This window comes from Phasianus colchicus, chromosome 9, assembly GCF_987193195.1.
Source record: "Phasianus colchicus chromosome 9, bPhaCol1.hap1.1, whole genome shotgun sequence".
NCBI classification, from domain to species: Eukaryota; Metazoa; Chordata; class Aves; order Galliformes; family Phasianidae; genus Phasianus; species Phasianus colchicus.
In genome coordinates, this window is record NC_143444.1 from 14,415,927 (window position 1) to 14,441,990 (window position 26,064).

Sequence of the window (26,064 nt, forward strand, 5' to 3'; positions counted from 1 at the left end):
GCCGCTCCCGAACCGGCCAACGGGGCGTCCCCCGCAGAAAGCGCCCGCCCCGCCCCGCGCTCCAGCGGGCTGCGCCCCCGCAGGCCGCGCCGCGGCCGAGTTCGCGCTGCCCGCGGCGGCGGCCGGCAGGAAGCGCGGGCCGCCCACAGGAAGCGGGCGCGTTGGCGCTGCCGGCCGGGCTGTCCCGTCCCGTCCCCGAGTCACCGGAGCGGCCGAGCTGCGGCGCCGGGCCCGGCCGCGCGGGGCTCAGCGGGTAGGCGAGGCTGCAGTCGGCGGTGCTGCGGGAGGCTGCTGGGACGGGCTGTGGTAACGCTCTCGGAGCGAGGGTTGAGGCACCGCGCGTCGGCTTCCAAGTCGCGTTTGCACCGGTTCTGGTCCGTCCCGCAGGGGCACTGTTTTGTTTTTCATTCCGCGTTACGATTTCGTAACTTAATTGGCAAAGCCCATCAGAGTGCTTTCCGACTGGGAAGCGCTGCAAAGCCGATTCGGCAAATTTTGTATTTGAGTAGCTATGTACCACATTCCTGCTTATTATTAACATGCAATTGAGTAAAAAGATATGGAAAGCTGAAAGTCTTCATTATCACAGTTAACGACGTTTAGGTTTCCACGTGCCTCGTGCTTTTACACTTCTGATTAATCTTCGCTTCAGCGTCGTTAAGCACCACTGGGACAGATGGCAACGGGAGGAAGAGAACTTAGGGCTCATCTCCGTAACTCACACATAACAAAAGCATGCTGGGCTTCAGCAAAGCACAGCAGCTGCTGCCAGCTGTTCCTGGGAGCCCAGCGTGTCCGTATAGACTCTAAGGCAAAGCAACCAAAACCGGGGTTCATTTTAGAAAGGGTTTCAGTGACTTCCGCAGCCTCACAAATTCAGATAGTGATAGAAGTGGACATCAGGCTCAGGAAAACATAGGAATGCTGACTGAGGGGCTGTGGGCATACATGCATTATTATGTGGGCATTCAGTATTGTCAACTACTGTGAAATTCCACATTTTAGAAACCATTAACATAATTTCTTGCTCTCTGAACTGTCACAGTACCATTCTCAAATGAAAATACTCCCTTTCTTTGTTCAACTAGTTTTAGAAAACTAAAATTCTCCCCAACAACCAAAGAAACAAATACAAGTTTATTGCCCTGTATTCTTGTGTAATCCTTGTTTTATGTATTTGCTCTGACTTGCTTTCTGTTCTGCTGCCTGGCATACTTGGTAGGAAAAACAGATTGTATGCTTTAAGCCTGTAATGCACCTGGCACATTTAGTGGGAGGAGAGCCCAAAGGGAATGGGGATGGGTCAGAAACAAAGGAACTGTCACTGGGACTGCTTGGCTTACTGTGGTAGCCAAATGTTTTTATCAGTAGTTCCTGGTGAACAAAGTAATGCATTTGAGTTCTTTTCTAACCAGTGACTTAGCCGTTTGTTTCAGGAAAGGTCATTGAAAGGCAGAGACAATTACTAAGCTGAGCAGTAGGAAGAGGGGTTGGGTAATTGCCAAGAATATTCACAGCAATCAGTAAGCAAAAAAGAATGTTAAAACACCAAAAGATGTAGAGTAGCATGGATGTTAGCTGTTTATCTTCAGTTGCAACTCCTTTTAATTTCCAGCAGATTAAAAGATCACAAACAACTGTTCTGTAAAAACAGCAGGGAGGAACCAATCCCATCTGGCAATAATGAGGTGAGTTTTTTTTAAATAATATAATTCATATCAGACACTGTATATGCACCGTAGAGAAAAGTGATCAAAACTTGTGAAGAAACAAGAATTTTAACTGCTGAGACTGTTCTGGATATCTTCATTTAACTAGAATTCTGTAATGAAAGCCTGAAAAAATAGTGGAGTAACATGTAATATTTACAGGTAAATAACTCCTTAGTAGTAGCTTAGAATATTTATCACATATCCAGTGCATACCAACCACACAACTAGAGGAAGAGGAATATATGAATGACACATCACTTGAGGTACAAATAGCAGGATGCAGTGATTGACAGGTCTTGCTGAGGCCTCAAGAACCAGGACTACCTAAGGGGCTCTTAGTAAAAGAGACTACCTTTGTAGGAGCCACTTTGTAAAGTCTCTTGTGTAGCTCCAAAAGCAGGAGGATCCAGAAATCCCTGCCTTATACTGCAGTTGCAAAAGGTGCCTCAGTAGCAGGCACCAGATCTCCCTTTTCCCAGCTAAGGCACAGCTGCACAGTGCTGGAATTCCTGTTCAAATGTTCTCTATTTTCAGGTGGATGTGTTGGGTGAGGAGTATTAATGTTCAGCCAAAACCACTGTACTGAAAAAATAAGAGATGGCAATCTAGAGTTAAAGGATTACTTTAAGTTAACTTTATATTTTGCTGTTCTGCAAAAATTAACAAAAAGTGAAAGTAAAAGGCAAGTAGACATCAGAAATTGATTACCTGAAGTATCTCTCAATAGAAAAAATTTACTAAAGTCCTAAAATTCTTTTGTTATGTAGTCATTTGTTTACCTGAATGAATTTAGGGTTATGCAAACTTTGCTCAAGGAAAAAGAGATGTCTGTATGTGGGATTAATAAGTTTTCCTTTTCTGTCACTTCTTTTAAAGGTATTTTTACCTCTGTAAGCTTCCAGGAAGAGTTATGGGAATTCGCCTACTACGCTTTACTTCTGGGGTGATCATCATCCTACTTCTTGTAGCAGGAGCTTTAACAGCTTTGCTTCCCAGTATTAAAGATGACAAGACACCTAATTTTAAAAGGGAATCAAAAACCCAGAGTTGGCCTGCAGTAGATTCATTTACTCTTATTATGCAGACATATAACAGAACTGACTTACTACTGAAGCTATTAAATCATTACCAAGCTATCCCCCATTTACATAAAGTAATTGTTGTGTGGAACAATATTGGAGAGAAGACACCAGAGAAAATGTGGAATTCCTTAGGCCCTCATCCCATTCCTGTTATTTTTAAAGCTCAATCTGTAAATCGCATGAGGAACAGACTCCAGAACTTTCCTGAGCTGGAAACAAAAGGTAATGAGCAAGCCATGTTACTTTTAGTTATATTTATATATGTAAAAGCTATATGCTTGTTCTTCTCACAAAGAGACAAAATTGCTCTTTACAGGTTCTTAGCAAGGCTAGGTGAAGTACTTACAGATAGGTAAAGAGTAATGTAAAGAAAAAAAAGCTGAACTGTTAAACTCACCCAACTATCAACAGAGCTGCTCAGACAGAACAGTACCTCCTTCAACTAGGAAGCAGCCTAGCTCTGAGAGGTAACCTCTCTTTAGTGGCTGGCCCTTATATGAGCCCATGAGCTCCACCCTGGATCCACCTGTTGTGGTCAGCTGGCAGCACAGGCGCAAACAATTTGCCTGTACTTGCTGGACTAGTCACACCCCTTCAGCAGGTGCTCAATCACCTCTCCAAGTCCTGACCTAATAGTTCCCCTACAGTGCTATAAAAGAGATAGCCTGAGTTGTACTACGTAGTAAATCTTGAAATTGTTAGGCTGTTTGACAGAGTGTAAATAATGCAAAAGTAGCTTGTATAATAGTATTTGGATAGCAGTAGGATAGGAGAATCTAGTAAGAGTAAATAGATAAAGATACCTTATGCATTTTGTTGAGTTTTGCAACCATATCTATTTTCTATTGCCTTTGTTTAATAAAGGTAGGTAGTTCAGTCTCTCTTCTCATGTTAGTGTAAACTGAAGCTCATAATGTATGTGTCTGTTGAGTCTCTCTTAATTTAAACTTAAACTATCTGTTTTATTTAATCCATTAATTTTAAGACAAGGTTCTCAACCATCTTCTGCTATTCAGATGAGCTTATTTCCCTGTCTGACTTCTAATCTCAAATCATACGTACTTTTTAACAGTATCTTCCCCAGTCTTTGGCCATTCATCTAAGTATTCTTTCTAACCTTTTTCTAGGAGAAGCACAACAATGAAGCCTATTTGTTTCAACTGGGGAGGGGGGGGGGTGAGGAGGTGAAATGTTGCATTACAGACCTGGCATTACTTGTAATTAGTAAGGGTAATTTTACTTACTGTTTTGCTTCTTAATGTACCTCAACCTATGTTGCTAGTAAGATACTAGAGAATTCACTTTCCCTAGTGTTCTTTTCTTCTTCTTTTTTTTTTTTTTTGTGTTGACTGTCTTTTAAATAGTAACAGGATTGTGCTGACTGTAAATGTAGAGGCTTTAATGTATCTGGAGTTGAGACATAAGAATATCTTCTCTCTTCTAATAGCCTTTTGTTTATAATTTAAAGCAAAGATTTTTTTCATTTATGGTTAATCATATTAAATGTTGCTAATGCAATTTATTAAGTTTTCTTATTTACAACTTGTAAATAGGGAGGAGGTGGGTAAAAATTCTGTACTTCAAATTTCTTATAAATCTCACTTGCTAAAGAATGGTTTCTAATTTCTTGGCTGTATATTTCACAAGTTTAGTACAAGTTGAACTTGTTTTGCCAAGTACATATTCCAGATTTTCCAACATACATTCCTTGAGCTGCACTGCAGATAGGTAGAGGTTGCTGGGTTTTATTGTAGGCTAGTAAATAATGTAAAATTTAGTGTAATTTCCAGTTATTGCAAAGCTATAGCTAGCTTTGTTTTAGCTTTGAAATCTGTTTTCTGATTCTGCTTTCGAGGAGTTAGAATTCAGATCATCAATGTAGCTTACTTGTTATAGGAACTTCATGGTTTATCGAGTACTGTATTGCATACCATGCACAGGTATTTTAATCCTTTAATAAAACTTTCTTTTTCTTTAGCTGTTTTAATGATGGATGATGATACACTCGTCAGTGCTCATGACCTTACTTTTGCCTTCTCTGTTTGGCAGGTAATGTTTCCTCCTTAGCAGGCAGCATGTGTGAGTTACAATTGAGATTAATGGGTTTAATTAGAAAGAGTAGTACTACATCATAGTGATCTACCATTGCTTTTCTTAAATTAGATTTTAAAATACACAAAGATTAGATAGTAGAACTTGCAAAAATATTCTTCTACATTACTTATACCTGTAATCCATAGTTTTCAAACTCGTAATCCTTCTCACATATGCACGCATTAGCTGCTGATTGCTGAACTTAAGTAAAATACCACCAGAAGTGTTTTCTCTAAGAGTTGATTGCCAAGTATGCAGCTGCAAATTGAAGATAGATGTGGAATGAGGCAAATTACGTCAATTTTGTAAAACCGTACTTAAATGCAATGCTCCTGTAGACTGAAGGAGTGTATACCAACAGTTTTGTTCTCCCTTTTCTGTCTATAAGTTTATGCTCCTCTCATTTAAAAAAAAAAAAAAAAGACCAAGTCTTTCTTGAAAATATTCCATGTCTTTTGATTTCACAGTGTGCTCTTCATGTGTGTGTTTTCGATTTCTTTTTCTTTCAGCAATTTCCAGAACATATAGTGGGATTCATTCCTAGAAAGCATATCTCTACTCCTTCAGGTGTATACAGTTATGGCAGCTTTGAACTGCAAAACCCAGGATTTGGAAATGGAGATCAATATTCTATGGTTCTTATTGGTGCAGCATTTTTTCATTGCAGGTATTTAGAGGACTTTCAAAGACAACCAGAAGCTGTTTACAGTTTAATAGATGAAACTCAAAATTGTGATGATATTGCCATGAATTTTCTGGTAGCAAAGCATACTGGAAAGCCTTCAGGAGTGTTTGTGAAGCCTGTTGATATAAGAAATTTGGAAAAAGACACTAACAGTGGCTATTCTGGGATGTGGCACCGAGCAGAGCATTTGTTACAGAGATCTTACTGTGTAAATAAATTGGTTAATATTTATGATGGCATGCCTTTGAAATATTCTAATATAATGATTTCCCAGTTTGGGTTTCCTAATTATGCCAATCACAAAAGTAAAGTGTAAACCAATGAATTTAGGGGGTTAGGTGGTAATATTCAGTGAGTTCTACCGAGTACAATGAAAGAAAAAAGTGTAATTACTGCATCTTGGCCATCCTTATTGGCAGCCTCTGAGTTTCTTTCATATGGCATTTTATGTCATTCTCCCCTCCCACTCTTTCTTACCAATCACCAAGGTAAATTTTCAGAAAATTTTAAATATATATATCTTAATGTTTAGTCATAATAAAATCTTCCTCTTCCCACAACCTGAGAAGTGTTTACAACTAGGCCGTGTCAGAAACACGCAGCCAAGAATGTACCCCTATACTTGAGTGTTCATAATCTGATTTTTATTTTTATTGTGTACCTAGCTAAGGAAGTGTGGGCTTGCTGTGTATGGAGATGCTTCCTTCCCCTCCCCTTCTCCTCCACACACTTCCTACTGAAACTGTAAAAGGGTTACAACAGACTAGCCTTCTAGACTCCTGTACAAAACTCCTTTACATCTGTATGTAAGCTTTGTATTCTGAGATGTTCCTGAAGCTGCTGTGAAGGCAAACCAGAAGAAGGGTACCCCGCTTTGATCTTAGTCCTAAAACCATTGCCTACAATATCTACTACTGCTGAGGCAGTGAAAAAGGATCTCTTTAATACAGCTTTTTTTTCTTATTAATAATTCGCCTAGAATTGCTGAAACATTGCAGACAGTTTGAAGGTAAAACTTAGCAGTTGGAAATGAAAGAAACACTTGAATACACAAAATATGAAAATTATATATGCAGTCAAACCAATGAGATTGTTTATCAATACTGCCTTTAGTATTTAGTTTTCTTTTGGTATATTGTGTGTATGTTGTTACAAAAATGTGCCCAAGTGAATCTTTGTTTCTAAGATGTCTTATTTACAATTGTTAATGAGAGCATGCTGCTCTACATTTTTTCTAGTTTGTACATTTTGTAATATTACAGGTCTACCTTTTTTACCAATCTTTCACATGAATGATTACTTTTTGATTCCTTTTATCTCTGTTCTTGGCAGCTATGACAACAGAATTAAAATGTGCAATAAATGTGTATAACAATGTGTTTTAAGGTACAGTGCTGTGTGACAGGGCTGGACTATTATCAGTCTTTGAATCATGTGGCTCAGTCTGTGGCAAGAAAGAGCAATTTTTAATAACTTCTGTTTTATTAGAAACAGTGTTAACATAGGAAAAAAAACTTTCATTGTAGCTACATAACTATTTTGTGGTATGGATGAAAAGCAAAAAAGCAGTGTTTTGGTTTTTTTTTTTTTTTGTATCAGAAGAATCAAATCTGACTTAGGTTTAATCCCATCTACATCAGTTTTAATTTATTTTCAGTACCAGTTCAAAAGTTGGTAATCAATAGCAACTCATGTCTACAATGAGCTGCAAACATCTACACAACTGGTGTGTGATTATTTTTTAACAAGCTACCTGGACAAAAACAGTCTTTGAAAAATGTGACATTCTTACAGCTGTTTCTGGATGTGGACTCTTTGGGTTTCTTTCTGGAGTACGGAGGATTCTTTTATTTCATTATATCAGTGTTAAAGAATTTATGTTCAGTGAAGACTTCCTAATATTTCTATAAGACTTAAGAAAAAAGCAAGCTTTGTATATCAACTTAAAATCTGTTCAGTTTTGTTGTAAATTGTATTTACTGGGCTGTAGTGATAAGTAAAATCCAAACAGAACTATGTGAGACTTCTAAAAGTGCAACTGTACTAGTGATAGCTTCATGCATTTCATTCATTTACTGGTCATATTTAATCTCTGTTCTGTACAGTATTATTTGTTACATTCTCATGATTTTAGTTGTGTTTTACCTTTTAAATTGTGAAGTGAACTGTCAACTCAGCCAAATCTTAATCTTGGGCTTTTTTCTTTGAGGGAAAAGAGATTGTTTTGGGCTTTTTGTTTTGTGGTGGTATTTTTTTTTTTTTAGCAGGGAGCTCTTCTGTATCAGTGAAGGAATGAATAGAAAAGTTTTCATTATTCTGGTAAATTTAATTTGTACTTTTGTCAAATAAAATACATTAATAGATTTGTTCTGTATTTATTTCACATAAAGTGTAATACCAAGTTTTCAGTGTTAGATGTCTGGAATAAGCTCACAAGTTCAATACAGATGAGCAGTACCAAGAGCTCATTTAAAAATAAAAAATATTACGTGTATTTGCTGGCATATGATAATCTAGGTAAGGCTTATGTGTGACAATAATACAAGTATAAAAATAACACCACCTGAAACAAGGTAGACATAAAAAGTTCAAAGATCAGACTTCAGGTCTAGCCATCATTCATTTTTCTTAGGAATGGAAGAAGTTTCTTTGTTTTAAAGGCTGATAATTTTTTATAAGTAATGAATTTGTCCCTTGGTGGTTATAGAAGTACCTTGAAATTCTTTGAGGTATTGTACTAAGAATTTAAGTATTAACAATTTCTTTTTATTATGATAAGAGATTGTGTAAATGTCATTTGGAAGTATCTTGGAATCTAAGCAGATCTATCACTGCCTCTGAGTTTTCTGTAGAAATCAGTGTTTGTGTGACACAGGGTCTTATATGTGGTATCTGAAATATGTACTTACGAAATCTTTTATTGAAAAAAAAAATCAAACTATTTAAAAAAATTTACTGAGAAGTACAATTTTGTATTTTTTTTTAAGAGGATGCAGTCCTGAAATTGTTCTACAGTTGCTTCTGTAGTTCAAAAAAAAAAAAAGCCACAAGATGTCACTGTAGGCTTGATCAAATGATCAAATGTTAGAAATAGCACTTAGAAGTGATTATAATGAAAAGTATGAGGTGAAAACATTCTGAAAGCATTTTAAAAGGTTTAGTCATACTATAAAAGCTAAGAGGAAATGCTAGAACTAAAAATCCATAGCTATTACATTTTCACAGGGAGAAAGGAGACTAAGTACTTTCTGTGCTTAAAATGTATCTAATTGCCACTAACTGTATCTGCATGTAACCACAGCAGTATTTGTGATCCTGCCAAAGACATGTAAGCCATCTGAATAGCTTTTGATAATGGGACTTAGCTGTGTTTGCACCCCAGATATACCAACCTATGTAAGATGTACTTGCAAAGCATAGGCTTAAGCACAGAACTGTCTAGCTTCAGATTCTAGATACTGGGTATGAACCTTGTCACACTGTTCCATCTTTCCTTCTATTGGCTAAGATACCTAAATTAAAGCTCCTTTGAGTATGCTTATATGTACTCTTAACATGTAGCTTGGCATGTGCTTAGAAATGTATGTTGCACTGACTTGTAATGGATGTTTGAGTAAAAGGGGTGCTAGGGAGATATGGTTATGAATCTGCTCCTTAAAGAATTTCTACCCTAAGACCTTGTGAATAAAGTATGGAGTATTTAATTTATTTAAGGATAAAAGTAGAAGAGAGAGACATATAGCAGAAGATGAGCATGTTGATTTATATGCAAGCGAACACTACCCTACAACAACCTTTTTTGTCTCAGTTCTAACACAAGACTATGGCCTTGCAAGCATCTTCTACAAAAGAGTACTTAGTAAGTTCCTAAAGTTCATAGAGGTTCAAAGATATCATATTTATGTTCTGGAGCTATGAAGAAAAAAAAAAGTAAGAATGAAGTTACAAATTATTAGAGTAGTATCAAAAAAGTAAGTAAGCAATGGTGAAACTAATAAATGCATGAGAAGTGCTTCCTGTAGTATTTAAGCACAGATTAAAAATGGAAGAGGGGAGTGCTTTGCTGTGCTGTTTGGCCTCACCTGCAGCACATAGAAGGGTGTGAAATGGCAGTAACAATTATTTTTGTTACAAAAAGATGGTGGCAACAACACAGACCGCAGAACTGAGTAGAACTTTGTATTGTAATGAAGCATCCTTGTTTCTTCTTACGAGAGCACATCTCCTGAGCTGCTGTTTGGTGTGGGGATGAGCTGTCTGTGGCACTTACAGGCTCTTTTTGAAGAGGTGGATGGAGGAAAGGCATTTCTATGGAAATCTTTTAAAAGGCGTTTGTTCAAGAGTTGGTTAATTAAACTATAGGCTAGTTTAGCTACTGTGAATCAACCACCACAAGTCAATCTTTCACTTAAACAAACAGACAAAACCTAGCCTAGTGTTACCACAGACTTAGCAGCGTGTGCGAAATGTCCTGCCGCTGCGTGGCTTCTCAGTGAGAGGGAATCCCGACCCCACGCGTTAGGGGTTCCGCACGCTAAGGCTGTGTGCCCCCAGGACCCCCTTCCCGCCTCGGCGCTCCTCACACAGCGCGGACCGCGGCGATCCCCAGAGGCGGGAAGGGGCGCTGTTGAGGCTATCCCCGGTCGGTCCGTGGCCGGGAGCAGCCCTTTCTTCAGCTTGCGCCGCTCATAGGCAGGAGAGTTGGGCAGGCAGCGTGTGATTGGTGGGTCTGCCTGTCCATCAGACGAGAAGGTAGCGCCTGCCGGGCCCGGACTTCGCAAACACGAGTCCCAGCTCGGGGCTGAGGAAACCGCTCTTCTGGCGCCGCGCGACACCTCCCTGCTCCCCTTCCTGCAGCGAGGCAGTTTGTGCCCGGCCTGCCGTCCCGCTCATGTCCGCTCCTCGCCGGGGAGATCCTAGCTCGGCTCGCTTCCCGCCGTCTCAGATCTCGCGAGCCGGGCACCGGAGCGCTCCGTTTCCTCGGGCCGCTCCACAGAGCGCAGCCCCGGGGCGGGGACGGAGCAGAAAGGAGCGCCGCGGGGCGCGGAGGCGCTGTCCGGGCGCGAGGCTGGCCGCGCTCCAGCGGGGCGGAGGGCGGGGCCGTGCCTGGCGAACCCGGGGCACTGAGAGGCGGAGGGCGGGGCCGGGGGGGCCGAGGGGGACGCCCGCCCACCCCGGCCCCGGCCGGCGGAGACAAAGGCTCGGGATCGCCGTCGCTACAGCGCCGCCGGTCGCCTGGTAACCGCTCGCGGCCGCTTTGTCCGGGGGCGGCTCCCGGCCGGCCGGGGTGGAGCCGAGGTCTCTGCGGGCTACCGCCCGCCCGGCGGCTCGCCGCGTCCCGAAGCCGGCTCTCGCCCCCGCTCCGGTTCCTATGCGGGTGGCGGCGCTCCCTGCAGCGTGGCCCGCAGCGGGCGGTTCCTCTGGGCGGCGGGTCGCGTCCCTGCGAGCGCGCCTCGGCGCTGCCCCGGAGCGCCATGAGCTCGGAGCCGCCCCGCGCCTCGCTGCTCCGCGCCCTGTTTAAGATGGAGCCGGCGGCGGCCGCCTCCGAAGTGCTGGGGGGAGCCTCCGAGTTCGTGAAAGGTGAGAGCGGGGGCTGCGCTGCGCTGAGCTGCGGAGCCTCCCTCGGGCCCCCTTCTCCTCCTCCTCCGCGCACTTGGCCGCCCCCGTCGGTCCCTTCTGCCTCGCGGTTCTCCTGAGCCGCCTGCCCCGCTGCCGCCGCGGGGAACGCCTCGGTAGTTTTTCCTCCGCTGCTTTGCGGGTTGCGGGTCGGCACCTGTTGCCGAGCGGCGCTGTGCGCGGGACCCGAGGCGGCTCCCGAAGAGGCCCGACGCAGCGGGAGCCCCGGGGCCGGGCCGCTCTGCGCAACGCGGCCGTCCGCTGTTTTTCAGATCGCCTCTACTTCGCTACTTTGCGGAATAAGCCCAAAAGTACGGCGAACACCTACTACTTCTGTACTGACGACGAACTGGTCTATGAGAAGTAAGTGTTAAACAGCTTTTTTTGGTTTAAATAAAAAAAAATATAAAAATCTACCAGAGCTACTAAAACATCTCTAAACGGTGGCTGAGCAGTTGCGTCGTAGCTGATCTAGGGCAGAGGGTATCTGGGCTGTCAAGCTCCATTATAAGTCGGAGAAGATTTCTTAACGCTAATTACATCTTACTAAACGGTGTCTTAAATAGAAGGTTGCTTGGCGCGACTGCGTGTGAAACAACAGATCATTCTCGTGCTCTCCTGTAGCCAGAGTATGAAGCGATCACCTTTCGTGCAGAATCATCCAAATGCGAAACTTTGATTTGTGTTTGAATCACATCTGCAACTTATTTTAAAGTTTTTAGATAGCACTTCCTGTTGGCTTTTGTAGCTTTTTAAAACAGAAGAGAAAGCATTCTGTGAAGTAACAGCTTCTAGTGCCTGGAAGATACTGAAAGAGCAGGAAACCAACAGTTAATTTAATTGTAGGTGGAGTTCTACAAAGAAACATGAAGTATACACAAAACAAAGTAATAGCTCTGTGCTGTAGTTACAAAGTCATTGCTCTAGATTATGTTCTCAGATAGCTGTTCCTGCACGGTCTGCCACTTGACAGAGGGTTTGCACTACATGGTATTTCTAGTGGGACAAAAAAAATCCTCTTATGTAAAATGCAACTTTTTTTTTTCCCCGTGGGTTAAAGAGTATCAACCACATCCTATGCCTGTGACCTCAGTGCTGCTTCTGTGAAGGTGCATAGAAGTTTTCCTCCAGTTTGCAGCTTATCTTCTATGCAAAGCTTACAGTTCTAGGGTGTGGTTTGGTATTTTTTTAACATGCGTTTGAGTCTTCATTGTCTTCAGCTGTCTATTTTCTAGTGGAGCTCCTGATGATCCTTTCTCAAAGTTAACTTCTGTAACTTCCTGTTTGGGTTGGGGGTGTTTTCTGTAACAATCATTGAAGCAAATTCAATAAATGTACCCCTTAATCTACATATCAGCTCACCATGCACCATGTAATATAATATCAGATAAACAAGATAAAGAAGTCTTTGCTTTCTTCTGTTATCTTCTGGGGTGTTTTTAAGACTTTAAGCATGTAACTTGTGGTATGCTTTCTGAGTCGATGGCTTGTAGTCTATTGGGACCTTTTCTAAAGGCATCCTATTTTTGATACGGTAACAGTACTCATCCTGTTGTATTCTCAAAATAGTAAAATTTAAAATGAAGAAGGAACTAAGTGACAGTTGCCAGGTGGCATGAATGCATCTGTATAATAACCTAGCTCTTCTAGATAAGCAGTGCTAAATTTTCCATTGATATTTGCAACATGGTGTAGGCAATATTTGATAGTAAAACCATGCCAAAAATTTTACTTATTTTTCCTTTCACTCTCATCTCTAAGAGAGCTTGTAGTCTCAGGGAAGTAAAAGCAGATGCTGACAGGGTTACCACATTATATTTTTTATCAGCACCTTTCTGAAATTTGGAAGCTAGTACTGAAAAGAGAAATAAAAAACAAGTCAGGTACTGCATAAGAAAATCCTGGTTCTACTTACTATAGGTTTCCTTTACGCTTTTCAGTGAGCTAAATGTTTGTTTGCTGTACTTCCCAGGCTGCACAGCAAAAATAGGCCCTGACACCTAAGTTTGTCTCTAAGTAATAGTAGAACCCAACTTTCAACACCAAGTTGGGACTCTTGATAGCTCTCTCAAAAATGCAGCCTTTCCGAGGAAATAGTTGGAAATATTCATGTGATAGTGAATTGAAATTTGAAAGTTAACTTGGTGTTGTACCCCAGAAAGGTATTTTCTAGAGTCTTCATTCAAAATGACCTACCCGTGCTGCTCTTCCTCATGAAAATTTCTTGGCTGCTTCTGCTTTGTAAACACACTAGTTCAATTAGTTGAGAGGAGGAGGATAGGAGATGTCTGTTCAGGCACAAAATCCTCCGCACCTATGAGGTGCGTAGATAACTTTGGTAACACAGCTATTTATTGACTTAGTTTTGTTAAGATGTATCATACTAGTGACTAGACAGAGGTACTTCATTGTGTATGGAACTAAGCTGCTTTTCTTTGGGCTGGTCTTCTATCTTTAGTGATAATTCAAACTGTGAAGTGATGCAGAAATTAATTTAGCTGACTATAGTGGGGTCAGTTTGCTTTCTTTGAGGCAGTACGTGGTCTAAAAACCTCATGAATATGTGAGTATGGGGTTGTTAGTCTGATTATAGAGAGCATATTAGTGGATCACGTAGTACATGATCTCCTTCCTGTCTCACTTCATTCTTTTACTCTCCTCGCTCTTGATGAGACATAAGGAAGTAATAGTGTAAATTAACAGTGTACTCTATTAAAGAAAAGTACTCTGACACTAAATTTGATGGGTCTGGAAGTTTTTGCCTGGACACTTCTTGTAGTGCATTGCATGATTTATCACCAGGTTATACCCAAAATGTGATTATGTAATCTTGAGTAGTTCAGCCTTCGGTTTTAAGTTGAAGTTGTCAGCTGTTTTAACAAATTCATAAAATTATCTTATTTAAACATAGCTACTTTGAAAAATGAAAAGGAAAGGACTTCAGTGTGCTTTGGAACATATCAATTGTGATCTGATTGAGAGCTCTCTAGTAGAACTGTCACGGTTTCAGTTGCATATGCTGCAATTTAACCTGGAACCTATTGCGGTAGAAAAGAGATGGCATGCAAATTTCCTGTTCGAATTTAGAATGAGTTTATGCAACTCTGACTTCTTACAGCTTCCCCTCCCCACCCAGTTGTTTTGTTTCTGTAAGATTTTGTCAGTCTTTCTCTGAAAGTCTTTGAGGTCCCTCCTGAGTAAGTCTGCAATACTACCTACAAGAGAATAGTCTTGCAGAACAATGTGTAGCAGGTAATGATTGCTTCAGGAAAACTGAGTTAATGAGAAATAATCCAGCTTGATGAGGACTGTCATTTGGCAAATGGACAAGCCTTGCCTTGGCGAGATCTCAATTAGTGAGTTAGGCAAGAATAAGAAGCTTTTTCTTCTCTAAGAATAGTGTCTTTCATGCTTTACCTTTCAGTAAACGGATCTGGGTTGGGGATATTACACTTGACTGGTTAACTTCACTGTCACATCTTTTCATCAAAATGATTTGTAACATCCTTTCTATTGTTGTGTAAATTTTTCAAGCAAAATTAAAAGTTAATTAAAGCCAGGAGTATCATCTTTTTAGTAAATAATGACAATTCTCATAAACTGTGTTTTTACTCGGTCACTTGTAGCTTCACATCTTTTTGTTATAAACAGCTTTTGCAGATCTTATCTGAAACTTAGTGAGCAGCAGCAGAAGTAAATAGTATGATATTCCCTGTGCATCCTATGTTTTACAATACAACCTTCAAGCCACAGTATGTTACTTGCTCATTCCATAACAGTTTTAATGTAAGCAGTGTTTTTGAGTTCAAGCAGAAATACAATAGAATTCAAAGCCTGTCTTCGTTTAATGAGCATTCTTTGTACTTTGACTTGTAGGACGTGTTTTCTTCTTTGCATACGGATATGCAATGCAGCTTCTCTTTCTGGTGATATGAGTAAGGGCTAGCTTGTTTATTTGACCAGTGTAAAATGCTGCTTTTCTGTGGTTACCCAGTAATGGTACTTGCATAGGAAACCTGAACTTCACCATCCTTTTGTGGCTTATATCAGTTGAAAGGAAAAGAAAACCCTAGTCGTGTTATAACAAACAGAGCTGTCGCTTTACACAGAGAACAGACAGTTCCTTGTTCCCTTCCAGCTTCTGGAGAGTTGAACTTCACTATCAAATGACCAAGATTATTTAGCGAGTTCAAGTCCACAAAAACAGTGACAAAACCACATCATGTCTAAGAAATTTCCTAGCTTCCAGCTTTTGTCAGTACAAATGTAAATATACAGAGAAATGAAGCTTCATAAATATCAGTTACATTAACAGCCATCCGTAAAAATTGGCCATAATGGTACTGTAGCTTTTTTCTTTTTCATCTTACAATAATTGTTATTAAATTCACTGCAAGTGAAGTCAGGAGATCTGAAAACTGAGAGTATCATCTTCTGCTTAGAATATGAGCTAGTGGCATAATTTTATTTGAAACTCCTGAAGCTCTGCACCTTAGCATTGAGATGTACTCTCCAGTACTAATTTAATAAATTTTATATGCACTTTTGTGCCACCTTCACCAAGTTGATGGAGGGACTTGAGCACCTTTGCTATGAGTAGAGACTGAGAGAGCTAGGATTGTTTAGTCTGGAGAAGTCTCAAGTAAGTAAGTAAACTTTACTGCAGAGGTTGCAAAGAGGATGGAGCCAGACTCCTTGGTGGTACCCAGCGCCAGGAGGAGACAGTGTGTACGAACTGGAATATGAGATTCTGCGTGAACATAGGAAGCACTTTTACTGTGTAGGTGTTGAGGCACGGGTTGTCCAGGTGGAACCTCCCTAAGCAGAGATGTTCCAAGAGCTGCCTGGATGTGATCCTCAGTATCCATGCTTGAGCAGGGGGGTTGCACTAGATGACCTCTAGACATGCCTTCCAACATTAACTGTTCTGTGGTTCATATGGAAAAGTTGAAAGGAAATCACAAAGGCATTGAGGATTTCTTGTTCGCAGTAAATGTGTACTGGAATAATCTGTTTTCTAGGCTCCAGTTTCCTACTGGACAGACATGTAGCTTGAAACAGAAAACCTTTTACAAGAAAGTTGGTCGCTCTTAAGATGAGTTATATTTTCCACAGAAAGTGTGTTTCTAATCATCTTAAGATTCTTGTACAAGCAAACACTATGGAAGAATATCTTTGCTGATGCTTTGCTCTTGACATCTAGCAGTATTGTTTGAAACATGCTTGCATCTGGAATAGCTATTTTAAATGTAAGGCAACTTGGAGCTGCAATTTGTTCTTGGATTTTGAATAGATGGGATCTTGGAGATTTGGAACATCCGAGGGGAAATGGAGTGAGTACCTGATGTTTTGCATAATCCGTAACTTCCGTGTCATTCCTATCTCCAGGTGTAAGCAGTGGAGCGATATCGCTTCTAGAGTCCTGTTTACTCTATTTTTGACATTCAGAAGCAATCTCTGAGTAGTGGAAAGTGTTGGGGATTGTGTCTTGGCCCAGATGAGAAAGTTCTCAGCAGTTTATATTGTTGGGAATTGGTAGGACTAGAGCAGCAGCTAATGCTGTTGGGCATCCTGCCTTTGTTCACGTGCATAGGATGTGGGAAGGTGGGACATGCTTTGGGATGCAGAGGTGGGAGAAGGAAAACCAAATAGGAAAGATTTCAGGACCACCAGAGTTGCGTTGTAGTGAATACGTGGATTGATACTTCTGTCTTTCATCTGGAAAATCTGTGGCAATCGAACTTATGACTTGTTTACCTCTAGCAGCCATTTACCGCTTCTGCAGCAGCTGGTTCTTGTATTGCCTGATACCTGGATTGAGAGCCTGTGGAACAGACATCTGAATGTTCTAATGAATCCAGCCTAGGAAGTGGGGAGAGAAAAGCAAGTGGAGAATATTTTTTTTCTCATTCTAATTTAGTCTTACTACTAATTTTTAATAGTAACCTAAGCAGAAAACTGGATCTCTGTGACATGTTTATAAATTAATTTAGTCTTGTATTTAGGAAACAGCATTTCAACTGCTTTCTGCAGTTCTTATGGCTAAACTGTTGGCCCAAATAACAGCCAACTTGAGATACTCCTGTTTGGTGGAGAAGAGGCTTTTATATAGTTGTTAGTCTCCAACAAAGCAAGCTTCTTGCAGAGAAGAGTAGTTGTGTTCCCATTCTTGTATATGTGCTCCAGAAAGAGACTGCAATAGTTATACTGTGCTCTTGTTTTAAAATTACTAACTCAAACACCAAATAAGCTGCCATGCAAGTAACATCATCTCCTCTGAATATTTGTGCATGGTTAGAACAGATTCACAAAGTCAGTTCTATCTTGTTTTCCAGTATGGGAATTAGGGTTTGTACCATATTCAAGCTGCTGTAAATACCTATTGCTGAATGCAGAACGTGTACATATCCTCATATTCAGTGTAGCAGCAGTTTCAAACTTATGCTGATCTGCCCTGAATAAAATAATCCTGAAATAAATCTTCAAATAGGAGCCTCCTATCTTTTCATCTGTATTTCTGTTGCTGTATCACAACATTTGTAAGGGAATGGTAGTTTAGAACTACTTTGTCACTACATCTATCTGTAGGGGAAAGTTTGTGTACAGCTTCAGATTTCTGGGGCAAAGTGTAAGTAGTTCAGTTCATTTTTGAAAGATCACTTAGTGCCTTAGCCATAAATTTGTTGATTGTGAAGTTAATATGGAGGTCATTATTAATTTCAGAGACTGCCTGTATATGGTATTCCTTCAATGGCCATAACTGGGAACCGTCCGTTACCTCCAGATATTGAAGTCGTTTATCATTTACTGCTGTGCTGGGGTCAGCAGAATTCAAATACTTGGTAAAGTTACCTTCTTAATTCAGACGAGGTGCCCACGGCTTGATCTGACCCATGGCGCCTTCATGTGGCATTGCACAGAACTACAGTCAGAAACATCTTGAGTTTCTGTCCTGAGGACTATGTAGTCCTAGATTATATCTATTTAACACTTTAATTTGCTGGAATAAAGTACTTGCATGAAAGAATAAATTAATGGGCTAATTTGGGGCTGGCTTATCTAGGTAGGTGGAAACTTCTGTGATACAAACAAGCGAATTTCTGAAATGATAGGCCGAGAGAGCTGATGAGAAGGCTGGTTTGAGGAGTTGTTTCTAAGCAGAAACCTAATGCTTCTGCTTCCAGGTAGCATTATGATGGTATTTCTGAAGTAGAATATTTAAATATTCACATACAGGGTTTTTGCTGCTGTGTAGCTGGAGAAGCATAAAGATAGCAAGCTTCCATGGGGTGAGGGGGAAGAATTAATTTAGCTATCACATAAGTACTTGATTACATTTAATCATATTTTGTTTTAGATTAATACCATACTTGCGTTCTGTTCCTCATATCTGGTTCCCACCCCCATTGCAAATGACTGTCTCTTAACTGGCTTAAGTTTCAGAGATGTGCTAATTCCATGTGGCATACAAATGTTTACAAGAACATCCGGATATAATGAAGATCTGTTACCTATGAAAGAATTGTCAATGAATGAATACTGGTTAATGGTGACTATATTATGTAACCAGATTTCATTTCTCTGTGTGTGTGGTTTTAAATTTCTGTCTTAAACTTTTGCTGGGTCAAACTCTTAGTTTAGAGGCTGACTCGGTATGCTGTTTCTCTTCATTGCTGATTTCCATCCCCCGATTTCCCACTTTCTACATATATGTAGCGCTCAAAATTCTGTTTTTAAGAAGAAAATCCGCTGACTGGCTTGGGATTAAGTGACTTGAATTCAAGGATAAAAACGGCCTGCTACTCTAAAAGTAGTGGACATGGATAAGGTTAAACTCTTCTGTTTAAGCATGTCAGAGATATTCAGTTTTATGGATATAAATTGAAGAGTTTTGTAGTTCACCGACTTCAGTACAGAGCCTTATGTTATTTGTCAGAGAACTCTTCTATTTGGAGAACTGTGAAATGCTTGTTTCACTTAGCTCCGTTTAAAAAGAACATTCAAGCTTAATTTAGTTTAAAGATATATAGTGGGAACAGCTAAAATTATGAATGCATGTATCACAACATTGTATCAGTGAGGTCAGTAGTTTGTTTTGGCTTGTCTATACTGCCCCATGGTGTTGTGTAAAGGAATTAGGAGTTGCCAGTAGGTTTTGTTTTTTTTTTTCATGCCTGTGTATGAGCAATAACAGTGGTGCACAACTGACTAAAAGTGCCTGTTCTTTCTGTGTTTGGATTTTGAAAAGTATCAGCTGAACAGTAAGTAATACCAGGGTGTTAAATATCGGTACGTTTTTTTGGCTGTATTAAGAAAAGCATGGAGTGCTTAATTGTAGCAAATGATGGAAAATCACAGTAAATCAGAGAATCTGAGTACCTTTATTTTTTAGAATTATCTTGTTACTTCTTGGATTAAATAAATAGATGTACCTTTTCTTTACATCCACCAAAATAGTAAGTTTTGTAATTTGTCTATTATGGGTAAATTGATAGGTGAATTCATTTTAATCTGCTTTTCCTGTGCTTCTGTTTGAGTTTAATCGTACAGAAAAGTAGAAGTGGTTATATGAGTTCATATAACTGTAGTTGTAGCAAATGAATAGTAATGGAAACCTAAAGCACAGCTGTAGTTCTGTGCTTTAGATGAACAGTGTATTCAGTTACATCCTTATGCTCATCAAAGCTGTATTAGAAACTATTACGTTCCACTGTTGTTTTTTTTTCCACGATATTTTTTCCATGATATTTTTTCAAGAATCTTAAAATCCAAGTTCTATTTTTTCATCATACAAGTGAATTAATAGTCTAAAGGTAATACTGGAACAAGAGGTGTGGCTTTGTTTTTGTTTTGAGATGTTAGTGCTGCAGAGTGATAACGTATGTTAACCAGCTACCTATGGGGCTTTTCTAGAAGCCATGTTCACTACAGTGTCTTTAGAGCTACAGTTTTTAATTATTACTTTGTAAGTCATGCTTGTTCTTTTTTCATTTAATCTCTATTAAGAACATAATGGGGAGTTTTGGTTTTAAAATAGCTGTAACTGTTGACCATATCTGACAAACTTATCTTAGAAGAGATGAGGAATTCTAGAAGTTAGTGACTGCATCGTTGTCACTAAAATTTTCATCTGAGTTACTTATGTTCTGTGAACTTACAGATACCATCCTAGGAGTTGGACAACTTAGTCTTTGACCCAGCTAATGAGCTACTGTATTTAAACATTGGCATAATGTTTTGTGCTGCCAGGGATGAACACATTCATGCTATTATGTGATATTGCAAAGTAGATGATATTGACATTTCATCGGTGTGGCAGGCAGAATGCTCATTCTGGACAGCAATCGGGCCAATATAATTCACTCTTCTTCACTTTGTTTTTTTTTTTAAAGGGTTTGTTTGTTTGTTTGAGAGAATATGTGTTTGAAAGAGATAATAATGAAGTAATAAACCTTATGTTTAGTGAGAGGGAGCACAGTGAATCCCTACTGGAAACTTTTTTTTTTTAGTAATTTTCCTGTATGGTCTATTGCTGCTCTTATCCAATGGGCAGCTGCCTCAATGGTATGTGAATGTTTAAGGAAAATCTAGAAGAGAGGAATAGATACAATGAGAAAACACAAAATAAATGATACGCTCCTAAGAACTTTTCTTAGAAACAAGAGGACTGAGGGGGACAAAAGAGAAAGCAGTAAAGCATTCTATGTAAGATGTATGTGTGTATATAGTAAGTAGTTTCTGGAATAATGGAAGATGAGATTAAAAAAAGAAGTAGGCTGAAATTTCAGTTGCAGCAGTAGCTGTAATAAAGGGTTTATATGGTGCACTATATATATTGTTTACTCAGTATTCCCTGTAGTTTACAGTTGTGCAGTTCTAGCTATCAACACTGTGCACGTTAGAATTTGCTCAGCTATTTTGCATAAATAACATTTGTTTTCTTTTTGCGAAGTTTCTATGCAGATTTTGGACCTTTGAATTTGGCAATGTTATACAGATACTGCTGTAAACTTAATAAGAAATTAAAGGTAAGCTTTGTTTTAAAAATATTGTTCCTATGTTGTGCTTTAAACTCAGATAAAACCTGTTTTCTGTTTTGAAAGTAATTACTAAGTACTTGCTATCTATAGATAATTGCTACTAAGCTTAAGGCTCTTCTTTGCTCTGAATTCTTCTGCCTCTGAAGAATGAAAAAAGGGATATGCCATCATTGTTGTTTAGCAGGTGAGGTGAGGAAAGGATATTTCACCTTTATAATCTTAGTTTTGTAATGAAATAGTAAATAACAAGACAGTATGGCTGTGTGGATGTTTCATGAGTTTGCAGCTAACAGAGTTGGTCTGTTGGTATGGATAACTAAAAAACAAACAAACAAACAAAAAACAAACAAACAAAAAAAAACCACCAAACCCATACCCCTCCAAAAAAAAACCACAAACAAAAAAAACAACAAACCACAACAGATATTAAGGCAAACATCCCTGCTCACCCTTGTCTCCTATGAAAAGAACAGTGTGATCTCCAAAACCATGATATTTAAATCTCACTCAATCAAAAAATTAAAACTTTGCAGTCTTTCATTTAAATAAAATGTTGCTTGTAATAATGGTGTTATAGAAAAGACTTCTACACATCTAAAAATGGTTCTTTTTTCTGTAGTACTTGCAGAATTGTCACTGCTTTCAGTTAGTTTGTAGAAAACTTGTTCTCCTGCTTCCACCCAAGTGTTGTAGATTTAAGGCAATTTTGAATTGCTCTGCTATAGATGTAGAAAATGTATCATCAGGTACCATAGTAGCTTTTCTTTTGACTGCAAAACTTGTCCTTCCTTTTATAAAGTGGTCTTGAATATGGGAATGCAGTATTTATTTTGGAAGATCACACCAGCTGAGTTTTGTTCTAACACTACTGTCCTGTGATAAAGCCACAAGCCTGGTATAGCTTGACCTTGGCCAGTAACTAAGCAAGCAGCAGCTGCTTGCTGACTGCTACTCCAGCCCCAGTGGGACAGGAGAGAGGATCAGAAGAGCAGAACCAATAAAGACTTGTGGGTTGAGCTGAAGACAATTTAAGTAGGGCAATCAAAAGGAAAGACAGGGAAAACAGAACAGGTGGTGCTAGCAGCAGACCATTGCCCAAACAATCTCTAAGCAACAGCTACTTTTGAATGACTGCTACTTGGTTTTGTTACTGCACGTGATGCTATCTGATATGGAATATCCCTCTGGTCTGTAGAGATTAGTTCCATCAATTCTGTTTCTCTAGCTTCAAATAGACTGTAATCAGTTTGGGACACGTTTCTATTTATCACACTTGAAGCGTAACTTCATGCTTTGTATTTAAACTAGAACTCCTTCACTAGAACTACTTTTAATGATTCAGTATTAAAGTGAAATGCCTTTTATTTTTGCATCATAAAATTGAAAAATCAGAAAAATACACAGGGGAGCCAAATTAAAACTGAATGAGTAACTTTGCAGATTGGCTTAACAGTACTTAATGATATTTTAATTTAAGTTTAATATTATTAAAAAGAAGCAAACTCTCAGTGCTAGGTGTGGAGTACAGATTGTCAGGAACAGGGCAGAGAAATCTCAGGCAGATCAGCTGGAAAGGAGATGCTGTCAGTTACTGTTCCCAGAGGTTAATTCCAAATAAGTTCATTTTAAACTCTTGATACACAGTAGAGAAGGGTAATCTGATGGTGCAACCAGTGGAAAATAACATCTGAATTCAAACAGCTGGAGTTTGGAATGCCACCTGAGTAGTGTAGAAACCCTGGCATGAATAGATTCCAGTTCGCCTGATTAGAACTGCCTTTGAGATTAGGCCAGTAGCTGCTAATGTAAACCTTGCTTCCCTAATACATAAAATATGTACTACAGTCTGTCTTAATTTAGATACTATCTGCAGTGGGTAAGCAGGCTTGAAAGGGCTTCATCCACAGGCTAAAGCATGCATCTGATGTGTACTGTAGATGTAACTGCTAAAGACTTCTGCTCAGCTTCGCTAGTCAAGTGCACTGAGTATGCTTTTCTAATGAAAAGCCTTTGCAAGAAGCGTGGAACAGAAAATATGCACTAGGTGTGATAATTTTTGTGTTGATATGGTATTGCAAAAGGAATTTAGTGATTTGGAAGGTTTTTGTTAAGTTTAAAATTTATATAAATGGAAGCAGGAGAAATGACTATAGAGACTATAGAATCTCATTTAAAATACAAACAAAACCCCACAAACTTCCTCTTCAAGTCTTTCAACTGCATCTATTTCTGTTTTGGTAGAGGGATGGAGCACAAAGGAGGCAGTGTTCTGCTCCCACCTTTCCTTTTTGGGGAAGCAGAGAGGAGGAAGAAATGCCTGATTTTAAAATGTTCTACATGACAGACTACCACTTTAAACTGTTGTATCTTTGTGCTGACTGACTGTAAAAGCACAGAATAATTCTGTTCTAAAGAACTGAAGAGTTTATTCAAGTATCATTTTTTGTTGTTGTTTAAGGTAAAGCACTGAAAACCTTACTGACCTTGTTATGTTTGTGATGCTTTGCTATGGACATGATATTGACTAGCTGAGATGACAGCAAGGAAAAATGCTTGCTGCCTTCCTACCTGTTCTCTGAATTCTGTTTGTAATTGCTTAGTCAAGCTTTTTTTTTTCCTAATTAAGTTATGAGATGAATTTTTTCTTCCATTTAAAAACAAGTCTGATTTCGTAAAATGATATTAGGTACTGTGTTCTGAGCTTATGTAAACTTATGCAGACTCAAGTAAATTAAGAAGCAGGCATAATTGGAGAGGGAGTATTTCCTAGGGAAATGATTTGATTTACTGAAGATGGAAAAGCAATACGGGAAGATTCTGGCAGGCCTATGAACTGTGGGACTAACATTTCTTATGTGCTGTGTTGTGGTAATTGCTTTAGGACATCTTAGGACGTCTGCTTCAGGACAGCTTAGGTTTTAAGGCAGATGCATGTACTTTATTTTCAAAACACTATTTTCTGTGGCTAGCATTGCATGCACTGTTACTTAGGTGAGTACATTTGTGTGTATTTATTTAAGCAGTATTTGCACGGATCTGACTTTATTAAACATTACAGCAATTTTGTGTAGAGCAATGTAAACAAATCTCTCTTGGGATCTTCAAGGATCAAAAAAATTAATCTATTATAAAATTGAAGTAATTTTAAAATGGAAAAAAATATATTCTGGAATCCTTTCATACACCAATAAATTAGTTTTATTGACTGAAACAAAACCTGCTGCACTTCTCTTATAGCTTCTGCTTTTATTAAAAAAGACTGTCTCTGAGTGAATTCCTCTGAGAAATAGGTTGACAGGTACTGCTTTATTGCTTTTTGTGCCCTATTGAAATTTTCATATTGATAAAGTCAAATATATTTGGTATTTCACAGTGCGTGTGTTAACTTCTAAAAAAAAATAAGGGGTGAGTTGCAACGGTGTTACTATATCATCCTTAACTGTAGCTATTCTCTAGAAATCTCACAGCAAGAGTCTCTTGAAACATTTTTTATGCTTCTGAGTTGTGCAGTATGGAAGGAAACAATCTCAGGTGGAGTTCTGGAGACATTTTTTTCACTTAAAACAAAACAAGTACACAAAAGAAACCACAAATTTCACAAAACAAAACCTTAAAAACAAATGTCCTTAACACTTGTCATGGAATCTTGCCAGAACTAGACTTTCCTCATGAAATTTGGTCAAAATGTCAGTATATTCCTTTTATTGTTTGGATAGGTTAATATTGACAGCTAAAGTGTAACTGAGTGAAGAATCTGTGTTAGCAGTAATAGAAATACTCATGCATGCAGCAGATCAGTTCAGCAACATCTGCTGTGAAGTTTGATTTTTCTGTAACTAGAGGTAAACAGTGCCTGATCGTACCCTGATGAACTTTTGCTTTGCTTGCTATGCTGTAAACTATTAATTTTGCATTAGTTTTCAATTCTGTGTTGAAGTTTTATTCAGGATTTAAAAAAAATATATAAAATCACATAGTTGTGTAGCTCATAAAGATGAAACCCTTGCATTTTTGAAATTGAAACAGTGATAATGCTCTACTTTCATTTTCATGTTTTGGGAGCATTTAAGGTGGGCTATCACTTTTTGCATCTTTCTAATACAAAAATATTTCAGAACTGGACTGACTATATATCTGTATGACAAAGAAGTCTGCTCTGCAACATAAAGCATGAAAGACAGTCTTTTTGAGTAGAACTCACTTCTGGACAGCTAGCAACTAGCATATACTTTTTGCACTTTCAAGTAGTATTTCAGGTGAACTGTAAACTGTTACAAGGAACTTTGCTTTAAAATAAGTAGTAGTCAACAAGTTATAATTGAAGTTCTGTCACTGTTGCATAACTACTGTGATGTGATCCCACCCACACGTCATGGGTGGAACTGCAGTTAGAGAACACTAAAATTAAAAAATTGAAGAGGGGGAAGAAAGGAGGAATCTTTAAATTTGACAAGTTTTAATAAAAATTGAAAGCTTCACTAATTAAATAACTACTTGTGCTCTGTATGTTTGTGTATACACAGAGAGATGTTGCCATTGATCTCAAGATATGACCTCTTCCAATCAATAGTGATCATCCTTCTTGGCAACTGTGATCTTATTTAGATGCACTCACTTGCATTAGTTCTCACAGCCTATGTGCCTATGGAACTGTGGGTAATGAGACCAGCTTGGAATGTGCTGTTAGAGTTGCTCTGGAAGATGCTATTTCTCTGGGGGAGGGAGTTAGTACCTCACTGTGATGTGTACAGCAGTTTTCTCCTGAATGCCTCGGAGGTGCCAAATTTGATTCTGCAGTTAAAGCAGTTCCTAAAATTTGCTACAAGAATAAGGTG

At 39.1% G+C, this 26,064-nt stretch overlaps 2 protein-coding genes and 1 long non-coding RNA gene across 8 annotated transcripts in view; 2 read left to right on the plus strand and 1 right to left on the minus strand.

The window, feature by feature from the left end:
- The first annotated feature begins 116 nt into the window (after positions 1-116).
- Positions 117-7,152, plus strand: EXTL2 (exostosin like glycosyltransferase 2). Of its 4 annotated transcripts, none has more exons than XM_031614828.2 (5): positions 117-374; positions 1,616-1,688; positions 2,589-3,016; positions 4,773-4,843; positions 5,398-7,152. In XM_031614828.2, exons 2-5 carry the CDS (start codon positions 1,684-1,686, stop codon positions 5,887-5,889), a joined length of 996 nt encoding a protein of 331 aa, XP_031470688.2. In that variant the 5' UTR covers positions 117-374; positions 1,616-1,683; the 3' UTR covers positions 5,890-7,152. The 4 variants fall into 4 exon arrangements, with proteins under 4 accessions (XP_031470688.2, XP_090002358.1, XP_031470686.2 ...); XM_090146232.1 differs by having other exon boundaries at positions 1,619-1,688; XM_031614826.2 differs by having other exon boundaries at positions 117-253.
- LOC149916831 (uncharacterized) lies at positions 720-3,278 on the minus strand. The gene is made up of 3 exons (XR_016469195.1): positions 3,192-3,278; positions 2,599-2,728; positions 720-806 (listed from the first exon to the last, which is right to left on the minus strand). It is a non-coding gene; the product is annotated as an uncharacterized LOC149916831 (long non-coding RNA).
- Positions 7,153-10,773: 3,621 nt separating the features above from the next.
- CDC14A (cell division cycle 14A) overlaps positions 10,774-26,064 on the plus strand; it is a 56,215-nt gene continuing 40,924 nt past the window's right edge. For all 3 annotated transcript variants that reach the window (XM_031614825.2, XM_031614824.2, XM_031614823.2), the window contains exons 1-3: positions 10,774-11,153; positions 11,462-11,552; positions 21,142-21,217. In XM_031614825.2, coding sequence (XP_031470685.1) covers positions 11,048-11,153; positions 11,462-11,552; positions 21,142-21,217 — 273 coding nt within the window. In that variant the 5' untranslated portion in view covers positions 10,774-11,047. The remainder of the gene's footprint in view (positions 11,154-11,461; positions 11,553-21,141; positions 21,218-26,064) is intronic.